The sequence below is a fragment of the Plecotus auritus genome, assembly GCF_963455305.1.
Source record: "Plecotus auritus genome assembly, chromosome: 6".
NCBI lineage: Eukaryota > Metazoa > Chordata > Mammalia > Chiroptera > Vespertilionidae > Plecotus > Plecotus auritus.
In genome coordinates this window covers 33,933,193-33,947,692 of record NC_137773.1, presented here as the reverse complement: position 1 = coordinate 33,947,692, position 14,500 = coordinate 33,933,193, and the positions used below count along the sequence as shown (strand labels likewise).

At 42.1% G+C, this 14,500-nt stretch overlaps 1 protein-coding gene across 1 annotated transcript in view; it reads right to left on the bottom strand.

The window, feature by feature from the left end:
- Positions 1 to 14,500, bottom strand: part of TRPC7 (transient receptor potential cation channel subfamily C member 7) — a gene marked incomplete at its 5' end in the record, with an annotated part of 127,501 nt that overhangs the window by 11,073 nt on the left and 101,928 nt on the right. The window contains one exon of the mRNA XM_080675201.1: positions 3,868 to 4,063. Coding sequence (XP_080531327.1) covers positions 3,868 to 4,063 — 196 coding nt within the window. The remainder of the gene's footprint in view (positions 1 to 3,867; positions 4,064 to 14,500) is intronic.

The window sequence follows — 14,500 nt, the reverse complement described above, 5'->3', positions numbered from 1 at the left end:
CTGCCTTTCACCTCTTGCCTCTTTTCCTTGCATAATCTATCACATTGTTTGACCCCTCTGTGTTGTTCCTACTATTTAGCATACTTTTTTTGGGGAGGGCATTATGGACCAAATGTGTCCTCCTAAAATTTATATGTTGAAACTAATCCTCCGTACATTAGAATGTGATTGTACTTGGAAATAGGGCCTTCAAAGTGGTAATTAAGGTTAAATGAAGTTATAAAGATGGGACCCTAATCCAGTATGACTGATGTCATTATAAGGAGAAGAAGATACACCAGGGATGCATGCACAAAGAAGAATGGCCATGTGAGGACACAATGAGGAGGCAGCCACCTGCAAACCTAGGAGAGGCCTTAGGGGAAAACAGCCCTGCTGACACTTTGATCTTGACTTCCAGCCTTCAGAGCTGTGAGTAAATAACTTTCTGTTGTTTAAGCCACCCAGTGTGTGGTGTTTTGTTATGGAAGATCTACTAGGTGTACTGGTTAATAATACAAATTTTGTAATCAAAGAAAACATAATAATTTCAAGATAGAAAGGGAGAAACATCAAAAGTGCTTTATTCAAAGTAATGTCCATCGCTAGCTACCCATTTCCCCCATCTTTCAGGTAATTTGTGGATACCGTCCCAATAGAACTTTTCTTGTTTTGAGGCAAACCATTCAGAGACCCAACTTTCCACTTCTTTGTATGTTTTAAAGTGTTGCTCAGAAAGTGCGTGTGCCATCGATTGGAACAAGTGGTAATCTGAAGGAGCAATGTCTGGTGAATACAATGGGTGGGTTAATACTTCCCAGGCAAGATCTTTTTAACGTATCTTTAACTGGTTTTGAAATGTGTGATGGTGCATTATCATGAAGCAAAATTACTTTGCCGTGTCTTCTGGAACATTCTGGTAGTTTCACGGTCAAAGTGTGGTTCAAATTGATTATTTATTGTTGGTAGCCATCAGTATTAATGGTTTCACCTGGGTTTAGAAGCTCATAATACACCACACCTTCCTGATCCTACCAAACGCAGAGCATTGTCTTCTTTCCGAAGTGATTTGGCCTTGCAGTAGATATTGATGGTTGACCTGGATCGACCCATGATTTTGTGCGTTTGGGATTCTCAAAATAAATCCACTTTTCATCGCCAGTCACAATTTGATGCAAAAAAGACTTTCTTTCATGCCATTGAAGCAAGATTTTACTGATGACTTTTCGGTTTTCCATTTGTCTTTCGTTCAGTTGATATGACACCCATTTTCCTTCCTTTAAAATCTTTCCCCATTCCCTGACTGGTTTGGCTCAGTGGATAGAGCGTCGGCCTGTGGACTGAAGGGTCCCAGGTTCGATCCCAGTCAAGGGCATGTACCTTGGTTGCGGGCACATCCCCAGTAGGAGGTATGCAGGAGGCAGCTGATTGATGTTTCTCTCTCATCGATGTTCCTAACTATCTCTCCCTCTCCCTTCCTCTCTGTAAAAAATCAATAAAATATATTTAAAAAATTTTTTTTCCATTGCTTGTAAACGATTGGAAATTGTTTGCTGAGCAACGTTTAATCTTTCTGCAAGTTGTTTTTGAGTTTGACATGCACCTTCATCCAATAATGCTTGTAATTGTTGGTCTTCAAACTTTTTCAGTTGACCTGGACGTTCTTTGTCTTTCACATAGAAGTCATCACTTTCAAAGCGTTTAAACCAGCGTTCACAAGTATCTTGAGATGGAGCATGTTTACCATAAGCTTCCCAAAGTATTCAGCAGCACTTTTCTTCAAAATAAAGTAACGAATTAAAACTTCCCGCAAATGCTCGTTTTTTGGCATGAAATTCAACATTTTTAAGCGTAAAAATATCTATGATGTTAACACCTTCAGCAAATTTGACATATGAAGTTTTTTTAAAAATATATATATTTTATTGATTTTTTACAGAGAGGAAGGAAGAGGGATAGAGAGTTAGAAACATTGATGAGAGAGAAACATCAATCAGCTGCCTCCTGCACAGCCCCTACTGGGGATGTACCCGCAACCAAGGTACATGCCCTTGTCCAGAATCGAACGTGGGACCCTTGAGTCCTCAGGCCAACGCTCTATACACTGAGCCAAACCGGTCAGGGCGACATACGAAGTTTTGAAGCTTGCCATCAATACAACAAAATAGCATACATATCAAATCGCATATATACCAACATATGTGTAATTCCATCTATTGAAAAAAATTCGCATTATTAACTGGTACACCTAGTAGCTAACTAATACATGGAGGTCTTTATTTTTTTCTATGTGAGAAATACACAAGTAATTGTTTCTTATAAAAGATTTAAGTGCAGAGATATAACAAGCACACGTGAATGTGAATGTCCCTTTCAAAACTCCTCTCTCTTATTCCCTTCCCCAGAGGGTGTGGTATCTTTTCTCTATCTTTCTCTACTTTTTTTTTCCTGTATATTCACATTTGCTTGTAAATAAGATTTACTTATATTCTTCTATAACTTGCATTTTTTTCACTCGTTATTATCATAGGAATTTTGCTATGTTAGCACAAAGTTTTTCTAATTGTATATATAGTATTATATACAGTATCCTAAAATCTATACTATATTACAGTTTATTTAAAGATTCTAATATTGATGAAGTACTTCCAAGTTTTTCTTTAATGAAAAACTATGTAAAATCATATTTCTGCATGGATCTATTCCTAGAATTGGAATTATTGCATGAAAGGGTTAGTGCATTTTATTTTGTTTTAATTTTTAGTTTATTTATTTAACTTTACAATAAGTAAAACAATAACATGATTTCTGAAACATAAAAAGGTATAAATGGAAAGGCACTCAACCACCTTTGACCCCTAGCACCACCTCTTAATAGTACCCTGCTGTGCATTTGTTAGGTACTCTTTCAGAAGGCTTTTCTTCTTCAGATACTTATACAATCATAAATCAATATGTATTCCCCACTCTCCCTTTCTTACACAGAGTACACCATGTATATTGTTCTGCAACCTGATTTTTTTCACTTAACACTCTATCTTAAAGGTTTCACCAAATCAGTGTATAGAGAACATCTGCAACCTTTTTTTAAAAGTGCACAGTATCTCACCATTGAAATGCATCATAATCTATTTATTTAGATTCCTGTTAATGCTCATTTAGTTTATTTTTCATTTCCTGCTGTTCTAAACAAGGCTTCCATCAATAGATTATGGTTTATGCATTTTAGTTTTGATGAATGCTTCCTGGTACATTCTCTTGACTCCCTTATCTGTTTGGCAGAATGTATTAGTCTCTGAATGGCCTTCAGGCATCACCTCTGCAAGCTTCCTCCCCCCATGGCCAATCACAGTCTCTGCTTTGCACCTTCTGCACCTTGTAGGACTTCTTTGGGTGCGCTGGCCCAAGGCACTACAATTTGTTGATTAACATGTTTTTCTTTTTTTCAGTGAACTGAGTTCTTCAAGGGCACGGACTGTATCTTAGTCATTTCTGTATTATCATGCCTAACACAGGCATGGCATACAGAAAAGAATTAATAAATACATGTGAGAGGCGGAAGGGAATGTGGGCTTAAAGATACAGTTATTTTGTTTTGCTGTGGGTCACCTGTGTGCCATCCTGTGGGGAAACATGTAAAAGAGTAAAGAGTCATGAACCTGAGTCTTTCTGCCTTTGTTGGTCCATTTTATGTGTGGTGCCCACTATGCCACGTGGCAGGTGACAGGAGTGCATCTTGGAGCAATCCAGGGAGAATGAATGCCTGTTTGCTGTTTTGGCTTCACATTAAACATACACAGGGATTCTAAAATCATTACCTTCATTGCCTAAAACAGCAATGTACATTAAACCAAGGGAGAGAGAGGATTTTCCATGAACGGGTCTTACCTCAATTTCCTGATATGAGTTGTTGATCATAGCTATTAGCATATTGAGCAGCACTACCACCATGGTGACGTTATAAACGCCATAGAGAACATAGCCAATGTTCTCAATGAATTTGTGGTCATATTTCAGCACCACTGAGATCACTTCAGACAAGCCAAAGATGGACCAAAATAAGGTTTTGAAACTTTCTTCAACCCTGCAAGGAAACAGCAGTCATTTCAGGCAGTTTGTATCAGCTAATAATTTTCACATGAAAGTTGCTATTACCTAGACTTCAGTGGTTACCTGAGTGGGGCTGGGGCTGGCTGGTAGTGCCTGTATTCTGAAATAATGAGATATTCAGATTTCTAAGAACACTTGGAAAGAGTATTATAAAGGGCAGGTTCTTTCTTTTCATTCAGTCCATTTATTTGGACTACTGACAGTGGTATCATTTTTATCTTGTAATTAAACTTTTAAAATTAAACACCAGGGCAAATATTTATTCTTATACAAATTATTTTTCTCAGAAGCACACTCTTCCTTCAGTAGTTTGAGCCTCTTCTCAAACTACCCAGTCCCACATGAAAGGAAGAGGATGGTGTCTACTGATGAAGCTGGCATCACTGATGACTGGGACTTGCTGGGCACATGACACACATCAGCTCACTTAAGCCTATAACCACCTCTGTGGTGGGCTTGCTTATTACCTCCATTTTACAGGTGGAACCACTCATGCTCAGAGCCTATGTGTCTTTCCTGGAAAGTGGGGTGCAAATCCAGGTATGTCTGAGTTTAAAATAGTGTGTACTTCAAACCACTATCCTTCTCCCAATCAAGCTTGTACACATAAAAAACATAAGTAAAAATATAAGGTAAAAAGACTAAGGAAAGAATTTGCAACACATATGACAATAGATGATGTCTTTCTCACATAAAGAGCTCTTATAAATCAATATGAAAATGATAGGCATCCTAGTAGAAAGAAGGAGAAATATCCATGAAAACTTGATGTTTATCTGGTGATAATAATTAACTTGGTATGCCCAGTAATTAATTTGATATACCATGCTTGTGGCATCTTCTGGCTTAGTGTGTAGCAGGAAACAAATGAAACTTCTCACTGCCCTGAGAGGAAAAAGACTTGTGTTCACGTTGACCTTGAAAACCTATAGTAATTATTCTCAGAAAGAAGGCTGGCCTCAGATAGAAGGTACATTGCTAATTTCAGGAGTTTGGGCATTGGAGCTAATCCCAATGTCTTGTGAGGTTATGATGCTCTCTGAGTCATGTACTAATCAGCACCACAAATTTTAGGAGCTACAAGACAAGGGTTTGGGAGAATTGTTGTAAAAATTGCTGCTTCTTCAGAATGCCATGACGCCATTCCTCCAGTGTCATGGCATTCTCCCTCTCCTCTCCCAAACAGTTAAGTTCAGTTACCTACCCAAATCTGCACATAGTAGGGTAAAATTAAGCAGGAGGATCAGCTCCCTAACAGACTGTTTCTCAGTAGCATGGGGTGGTCTTTCAAGAAGGAAGTATCTTGCAATTGGCTTCCTTGATATTTACCAGGAAGCCATTTGTCTCACAAAAGGCCCCCACTGTCAACTAGCTGGTCTTAAGGCTAAATTTGAGGTTCTTTACTGATAGGGAAGGCAGCCACTGGTTCTACATCATCTACTCTAGCTATAGAGTTTGCCACAGATCCCTCCAATTGTGTCAATCATGGGAATCTTCACAGAGATAGCTGGAGGCAGAAGAACAGCAAAGGTGCATGCCTGGGTTCAAATCCCAGCTCCAATATGTATTGGCCTTGTGAGCTTGGGCATGTTACAAAACTTGTTTGAGTCTCAGTTTACTAATCTATGAAATGGGATAATGGTGTGTTATTAAGTTGGTGTGAAGGTTAAATGAGCAACCCATGTAAAGTATATAGTAAGAGCCCAATAAATGGTAGCTATTATTTTTATTCATTTGTTTGTCAAATATTCACTGACCTCCCAGGTATTGTCCAGGTGATAAGGATACTCTGCTGCCCAGAATATGTTTCTGTCCTTGTGGGGGTCCCAGTCTAAAGCATGCCCCATAGAGTGAGTGAATGCTATAAGGAAGTAAGCAAGGACGCTCCGTTTGCCTTGCCTTACCTTACTGGGGAACACAAAGAACCCCATCAGCCCCTCAGGTGCTTCCACACACAGTGGAGTTAATAAATCAGCTGCCTATTGACTTTTCTGAACAACCCTCATCCTTCCTTCCTTTCTGCAAAGATCATCACAAACCCTTGATTTCATGCAAATCCTCTCTGCTTTCTCCAACCCTTTCTGTCTTTCAATATTTGACATGTAGTCAATAGGCCACCCTGGCATAAGAAGTGCTCCTAATGAATAAAAGGGTAAAGTGCCTATGAGTGATGTTGAATAGAGCACGATTCAACCCCCTCTTAGGGGGTGGGGGGGGAGTGTTGGGGTGGGGAGGGGAGGTTGGAGCTGATTTGTCAAGCAGAAGGCAGGGACATGGTAATCAATTCTCTACCAGATCTGTCTTACCTGCATAATGGGACTTTAATAACAGCTTGATTAAAGAGGCAGTTGTGTATGAGGCTCAGAGAACAAACTGATCAACAAGGCAAGGGTTTGGGAGGATTGTTACAAAAATTGCTGCTTCTTCAGAATGCCATGACGCCCTTCCTCCAGTGTCATGGCATTCTCTCTCTCTCCTCTCCCAAACAGTTAAGTTCAGTTACCTTCCCAAATCTGCACATAGCAGGGTAAAATTAAGCAGGAGGATCAGCTCCTAATAGACTGTTTCTCAGTAGCAAACGTTGGGCTAGACTAGAGCAGTGGTCGGCAAACCGCAGCTCGCAAGCCACATGCAGCTCTTTGGCCCCTTGAGTGTTCTAACGCCACTTCTTCAAAATAGACTCGCCCAGGCCGAAAACCGACTTCTGCGCATGGGCCACGAAGTTTCAATCACACTGTATGTGCGCGCCCGCACGTGGTATTTTGTGGAAGAGCCACACTCAAGGGGCCAAAGAGCTGCATGTGGCTCGCGAGCCGCAGTTTGCTGACCACTGGGCTAGAGGTTGGCTGAAGCAGAAAAACTGGGCACCTGCCACCGAGCTGGGAAATGGAAAAAGATGCTTGGAATATAGAGAGACTCTGTGAGAGGGCCGTGCTTCTCTAATGCCCAGACTGGAGGTTGAGAGCAGTAGGACCAGGCTTGAGGAAGGTCAGGAGAAGAGAGCGAGACTCCAGAGAAAGCTTGAACCTCACCCCTGCTATGCCCTGCTAACTTGTGTGCTCTGAATCACTTCTTGTTTTTTTCTAGGGCCCTACATGAGGAGTTTGACCAGCGATTTTTATCCTTTCTCATCTCATGGCATACATAAACCAATTACTAAAATTCTGTAGCACACACACACAAAAAATCTTTTTTTTTCTGATATAACAAAAAATAGGTATAATTTTGATTCATTCACACCAGATGGCTATTGTTGTGTCGGCTGTTCTTTGTTTGCTTGTTTGTTTGACAATCTAAGGGAAAAGAGTTCAGTGCCCCCAACTGACCAGGTATTGCATGTTTTAATAATTCCTGAATTATCAGTTGAAAATCACTGATTTAGACAGTCCAGAAGTAGAGGAGTCTGGCCCCAGAGTCAGTGCCAAGGAACTTGGATGCACAAAGCCTAAAGCCCATACAGCCCAGACTTATTCATACTGAGGACCAAACTCTTCCTCCAGTAGCCTGGTTGCTTCTCGAGGGCACAGCTGTGCTTTCTTCACCTTTGAATCTCCAAACCTAGTCCAGATTTTGGCTCACTGAAGGCGCTGGATAAGTTCAATGTCCATTGAATGAATGAATAAGTCCCTGATACACATTTTGGCTTCTTGGTTCCCTATCCCAGTGTCAACTAGTCCAGGTGAGGCAGAGTGCAGGCTTTGAAGTTAGGTAAACCTGGGTTTGACGGTGAGCTTTTGGTCAAATAACTCTGCTTTTTTTTTTTTTCTTCTAGCTGTAAAATGGAAAAACAACAATCTCTACTTCATAGGGTTGTCATGAGGATTAAATGAGTTAATAGAATGCTTGTGAAGTGCATAAAATACTTCCTGGCACATAACCAATGTGTGATAAATGTTACTAATTTTATTACCAGTATTCATATTTTTTCTTTCTTTTTTTTTTAAATGCTGTTCTTCTTTTTTTTTTTTTTAAATGTATTTTATTGATTTTTTTACAGAGAGGAAGGGAGAGGGATAGAGAGTTAGAAACATCAATGAGAGAGAAACATCAATCAGCCACCTCCTGCACACCCCCCACTGGGGATGTGCCCTCAACCAAGGTACATGCCCTTGACCAGAATCGAACCTGGGACCCTTGAGTCCACAGGCCGATGCTCTATTCACTGAGCCAAACCTATTAGGGCTATTTTTTCTTTCTTAACTGCAATTGGCTCCAGCATCAGGGCAAAAGACTTCTACCCTACAATCAATTCTCAGAATAATCCTTTAAAAACATGAATCAGATCCTGCCCCTCTTCTCTAGTGGCTTTCCATAGGCTAACAACTGAACTCAGTCACCTAGCTCAGGCCTCAAGGCCCTGAGTAATCTGAATCTTCCCCAACTCATTAGCCCACAGCAGCAAGGCACTCCTGCTTCTGTGCCTCCCCCATTCCTCTGCCTGGAATGCCTTTTCCCTTTCTCTCCACATGGCCACTCATTTTTCTCATCCTCTAGGCTTTAACTAATTGTCACATGCTCAAGTAGGCCTTCTCTGACTGTTGTGTCTGAAGGAAGCCCTCTCCTAATTCCCCTTTTGTACACGTTTTTCTTTTTTCTTAGCTCTCAGCACTTAACCTGTTTATTTAAATTTTTTTTGGCCCTGGCCACTTTGGCTCAGTGGATAGAGCATTGGTCTGCGGACTGAAGGGTCCCGGGTTCAATTCCGGTCAAGGGCACATGCCCAGGTTGCGGGCTTGATCCCCAGTTGGGGACGTGCAGGAGGCAGCTGATCAATGATTGTCCCATCATTGATGTTTCTCTCACCCTCTCCGTTCCTCTCTGAAATCAATAAAAATATTAAAAAAAGAAAAAAAAATATTTTTGGGTCTCTTCCCTATTATCACAATCATGGAGGAACTCAACCTCCACAAGGGCAGGGCCTGCTCACTTGCTCACTGTTCTGTCATCAGTACCCAGAACAGCGCCCAGCTCATAGTAGGGACTCAGTAAACATTTTTGTCAATGAATGATTGAATTCTGGGAAAATGAGTGCTCAGATTCACCCAAGAACTGTCTCTTCTGATAGCTCTCTAGAGCTAACCCTGGACAGTTCAGTTTCCTGTCCCTCTGTCACTTAGAAGAATTACAGTTTAAACCTAAGTTATATCTTAAAACTGAATTTTAGTGAATAAAAAGGTAGGGTGATGGCTACTGTCAGTCTGAGTATAAGAAAAAGGACTTGGGGAAATGCCTGAGAACATGCTGTGAAAACATCCAAAAAGGCACATTTTCAGTGTATCATCAATTCTTTTCCCTCAAAACTTTGTGGCCTCTTAGCCTGTTCCAGAAGCTCAAAGGTACCAGGCGTTTAAAATTCATATCATGAATAAACATGAGGAGAGGGTATAAATAAACATTATAGGATAGTAGAATGCCTTTTGGTAGCAGGCATAATCATCCTTCTAAAGTAGCCCAGGAGCTAGTGGTTAGAGCATTGGCCCGTGCACTGAAGGGTCACAGAATCAATTCCCAGTCAAGGGCACATATCTGAGTTGTGGGTTTGATCCCTAGCCTTGGTGGGGGTGTGTGTGGGAGGCAACCAATCGATGTCTATCTCTCTCTCTCCCCCTCTGTCTCTCTCTCTTCCCCCCTCTCTTTCCCGCTCCCTCCTCCTCCTCTTCCTCACTTAAACTCTCTCTAAAAATCAATGGAAAAATATCCTTGGGTGAGGATTAACAACAACAAAAAAAAAATAGCCCAGGAAAAGATCTATATTTTTATCACTTATTGCACTTATTGGAGAGTTATCCTATATAATAAAGAGGTAATATGCAAATTGACCATCACTCCAACACATAAGATGGCTGCCCCCATGTGGTCAAAGATGGCTGCCCCTATGTGGACACAACATGGCCACCACAAGATGACCAGCAGGGGAGGGCAGTTGGGGGTGACCAGGCTGACAGGGGAGGGCAGTTAGGGGCAATCGGGCAAGCAGGGGAGCAGTTAGGCGTTGATCAGGTTGGTAGGGGAGTGGTTAGGGGGTGATTAGGCTGGCAGGCAGAAGCGGTTAGGGGCAATCAGGCAGGCAGGCAGGCGAGCGGTTGGGAGCCAGCAGTCCTGGATTGTGAGAGGGATCCCAGATTGGGGAGGGTGCAGGCTGGGCTGAGAGACACACCCCCCACCCCCCACCCCATGCACGAATTTCGTGCACCAGGCCTCTAGTGTTAAGATAAGAACTTTTGATAGACCCAACGTATATATTTAAGATATATATATATATATATATATATATATATATATATTGACACACTAAGGCCATTTCTAGCTGCTCAGCCTCTCTGAGCCTGACCTGGGCCCAATCATTGACCACTGAAGTCTCCTCCATCAACTTCAGACTTCTCTGTGCTGATTTCTCCACTGAAAATAGGCATAATAAACTCTATAATTCCCCCAAAACCCTTATGCCTTACTTGAATTTATAAGATGAAAGGCAAGATTATAATTTTCAAAATATAATACAGTATGATAACACATATATCAGAGGTGCCCATATTTTAACACGGAAAAATGTATCCTGGAAAAATGTGCCCTCTATAATGTGAAGATGGCTGATTCCATTACACATCCCACGTAGGCCACGGTCCTGTGATGCCAGGAACTTTCCCTGGTTTCTCTTAATAGGCCATGAGTTATAGTGAGTCTCCGAGGGCAGACAATGTAACCTAGCCTTGGCTGCCCAAGCAGGACCTCCTCTGCAGACAGATCCTTCTTAGGGGTGTGGTTCTTTGCTGTCAGGAGGCTCTCTGACTCGTCACTTCCTTCTGGATGTCTCTGGACCTTTATGGCTTCCCTTACTGTCTCCCTTTTTCCCTTTCTTGGGTCAGGGAAATCTCAGGCTCTTGTTTTCTGCTTGCCAAGTACAATATGTCACTTTTAAAGAACTATTTTAACCCTTCAGCAAGTCTCTGTTTGGCCCTCAGTGCTGAGAATGGGGCCGTCCTTCTCAAGGCCCCACTATTCCTCTAATCCCTTAGGACATGGACTATACACTAGCTTCTGGGATGTGGGTCTGTTTGTCTTCATTTCTGTTAGGAATGAGTCCTGGAGAAGACCAAAGCCCCTGTCACTTTCCTGAATCACCAGGGACCTTGTCCTCCTCCCCATCATACCATCCTTGACTCCCTCCCCAAATCCTGGAGCCTTCCCAATGTCAAAACCCTGAGAACATGCTCCTTCTCTCACACCCCACATTCAGGCCATCATCATGTCCTAGCCACTCTAACCTCCTCAACATCCCTGCTCCATCGCCTGTTCTCCATTACACTGCCACTCCCTTAATTCGGGCTTGCATTTCTCTCACCCAGCTTCCTGCCACAGTCTCGTAATAGATCTAGCTCAGCATCTTTCAAGTTGCTTTATTTTAGAACATTTTCTCAATAGGTAACATGCCCTCATTCCTGTGACTATTAAACATCTGTCTTCCCAAACAGTCTGCAAGTTCCATGTAGGGAGGAGCCGTGACTATTTTTGCTTACCATAAAATCGCCAGCACAAAATAAAATAAGATAAAAATAAAAATAAATCGCCAGCACCAAGCGTGGCCAACCAAGGGCTCCTCTTCCCACCCTCTGGAGCCCAGTTGCCACAGTACTCTCTCTGAAGGCAGATCTGATCTCACTTCCTCTTTTTTACAAAGCCTCAGTGGAGAGCTAACACCCTATCAGGATGAACTTCACTGGCTCCTGCTGGGTTATCTGATCTGACCTTCTGCCATTTCCCCAAACTCTTGCCTACTTTTTCTTTTCCTTTTTATAAAAGTTGATTCTTAAATGCACAACAAGCTCCCAGATAATATTTCATGCTAGCTATATGTGGCAGCAGATAGTAGGGCAGGGAATCCAGATGTTTAGACAGGAATGGAATTAAGGATCACCATGCCTTAGGCACAAAGAACAGCTTACTTTTTGGCAGATTTCTTAATTCCACTATGGCCAGGGGGCCCTTCCATGTGCCCCTCAGTTTGAGCTCCTCATATTTCTTCTTCTCTTTTTGTTTCTGCTCCAGTGTCTTATCTGTCTCCTTGACCTACTTCTTGCCACCTTTGTGACCAGACATGGAAGCAGCTTTTATTTTTTTTAAAGAAAATTTTTGTACCATGAGGCATTGAAACATCTGAGCACATCAGTATCTGGGCGGTAAGGCAGCTACTTTCTCCTTCACCTCAAAAAAAAAAAAAAAAAAAAAAAAAAAAAAAGGCCCTGCTTGTTTACACTTTGCACAGGTTGGAATGTCCTCCTAGTCACCCTCAAAGACCTTTTTAGGGTCACCCACTCCATGAAGCCTTCCTTGACCTTGCCAGACAGAGTCCAGTGCTTCTTCCTCATTATGCTGCCCAAGTACCCTTTTGAGAATATTTTTGATTAGAAAAGTCTCAACCCAGCTATGCTGTGAAGCTGTCTCCATAATAGCTGATGCTTGCTTTTTTTTTACTTTTCAGACTCCCCTACTTGTTTATGAGTTTCTTAGGGATGAGAGGATTGTTTTATTAACCTCAATGACCCCAGAGCCAAACACAGAACTTGCCATTGGGTAGCTTCTCCACAGTATTTGTCAAATGAATGTACACACTTTGGAGTAGAAAGCTGCTTTACCCAGAGGACAATTGCAGGCTGCATATTCAGAGCTGAGATATGTAGAATCACCAGGTTCTCAGTGATCATCAATAATCTTGAGTTTCATATGCTATTTTTTAGAATAGCCACAGGAAAGCTATTGTAAAGACACCCAGCTTCTACCTCAGAGCATATGCCCTGGTGTGGGAAGTGGGGGGAATTTCTGGTCAATAGGTAGAGGATGGGCTTGGAGTCATGCAGATTTGGGTTCAAAGCTTCTTCTTGGTTCTGTGATCTTGGAAAAGTCCAGCATCTCTCTGAGCCTCAGTTTCCTGGTAGTAATATCTGTGTCATTCCATTGTTAGGTGGATCAAACGGGAGAGCAGTTCATGTGCTTATCATAAATTGTTCAATAACAGGATAATGCAGGGGTCCTAGGGGTGGGGTCAGCATGGACAGAGTCTCAGAGAGTCTCCCTCAGCCCCAGTGCCCCTTCAGGTTCATTGGAGCCAGCCTCTGAGCTGGCGGTGCTGAATCAGTGCCTTCTGCTCCTTTTGGGCATATGAATCAGTTATGGAAATTTTCCATAACTGTCGTGGAAAACAAGCTTCTACTTTTGCCTAGCACTGCTGAAGCTCCTTCCATTAAAAAGATTCCTGGGAGACAGAATAACCTTAGGAAAAGTATTTTTTTTTATTAGAAAAGTCTCAACCCAGCTGTGCTGTGAAGCTGCCTCCATAACAGCTTGTGGAAAACATTGACTGGGATCATCTTTGGAGGTCAGGGCCCACATTTAATCTCCAATCAGAAGTAAGTGCAGGAGGCCAAGTTTACCCAAAGGGAAGATGAGGAGCCCATCATGGGTCCCCCCATCCTGGGCATTCTTGGTTACATCTGTGTACCTGTTCTGCGATGGTCACCAATTGGATGGATATAAAGAAGGCCACCTTTTACTGTGCATTCTCATTCAGGTGCATTTCATTAGTGGGCCAAGGAGTTTTTGTCTCTCTTTTTCTAACTTATTACAGAGTGCTGGGACCCCAAGATTTCCATACAGTCTCTTAAGCAGAAAAATCCTTGCTTTATGAAATATGTCCATTTCAGCAAAGTTGACTATAAAACAAAACACCAAAAACCAAATCCTATTTGTCTACTGATTTCCATTATAAAATCAAAGATATGGTCCCCTTTAGAACAAAATTCCTAACAGTTGGAATTGAGAGCTTTTCTTAACAGGCTTTCTGAAAGAAAGTGCATTCTCAGGTAGTTTACTTTTCACATCCTCACCCTGGCCTTAGGATATTTGATTTTGTACTCTGAGAGCATAAAACATATCTGAACATCTCCTCCTTTCCATGGGTCATTTGCAGTTTATAATGGAAGTGGCTTGGAGACAGTGAGCTGTCAGCAGGTGCACTATCTGTGATGTCCAGTCAGCCCCGTTCCTGCTCTTCCCTTCAGGTCAGCCTCCTACACAGAAGCAGCTACACATGACCCAGACCTTTGAGGAAACTGGTGGTTCTGAAGTGAAAGGAAGCTGAAAGATTGGGAAATGCTTATAGGATCTGACTCCAGAGCTCGCTCCCTACTTTTTTAATGCAGAGCTGAGACTGGTCTCCACTTCCCTATCTGAGTAATGATGAGGTTGAGTCAGATTAGCATTTCTCATTGCATGGTCCTAAGACCAACTGAATCAGAATCCCCCAGTGGCTTGTTAATGCAGGCTTCCAGGCCTTATGTAGAACTCAAAGGAGTAGAGCCTGGGAAGGCCCAAGTTTAGCCATCTCCCCAGATGATTCTGGTGTGGTTTGAGAATC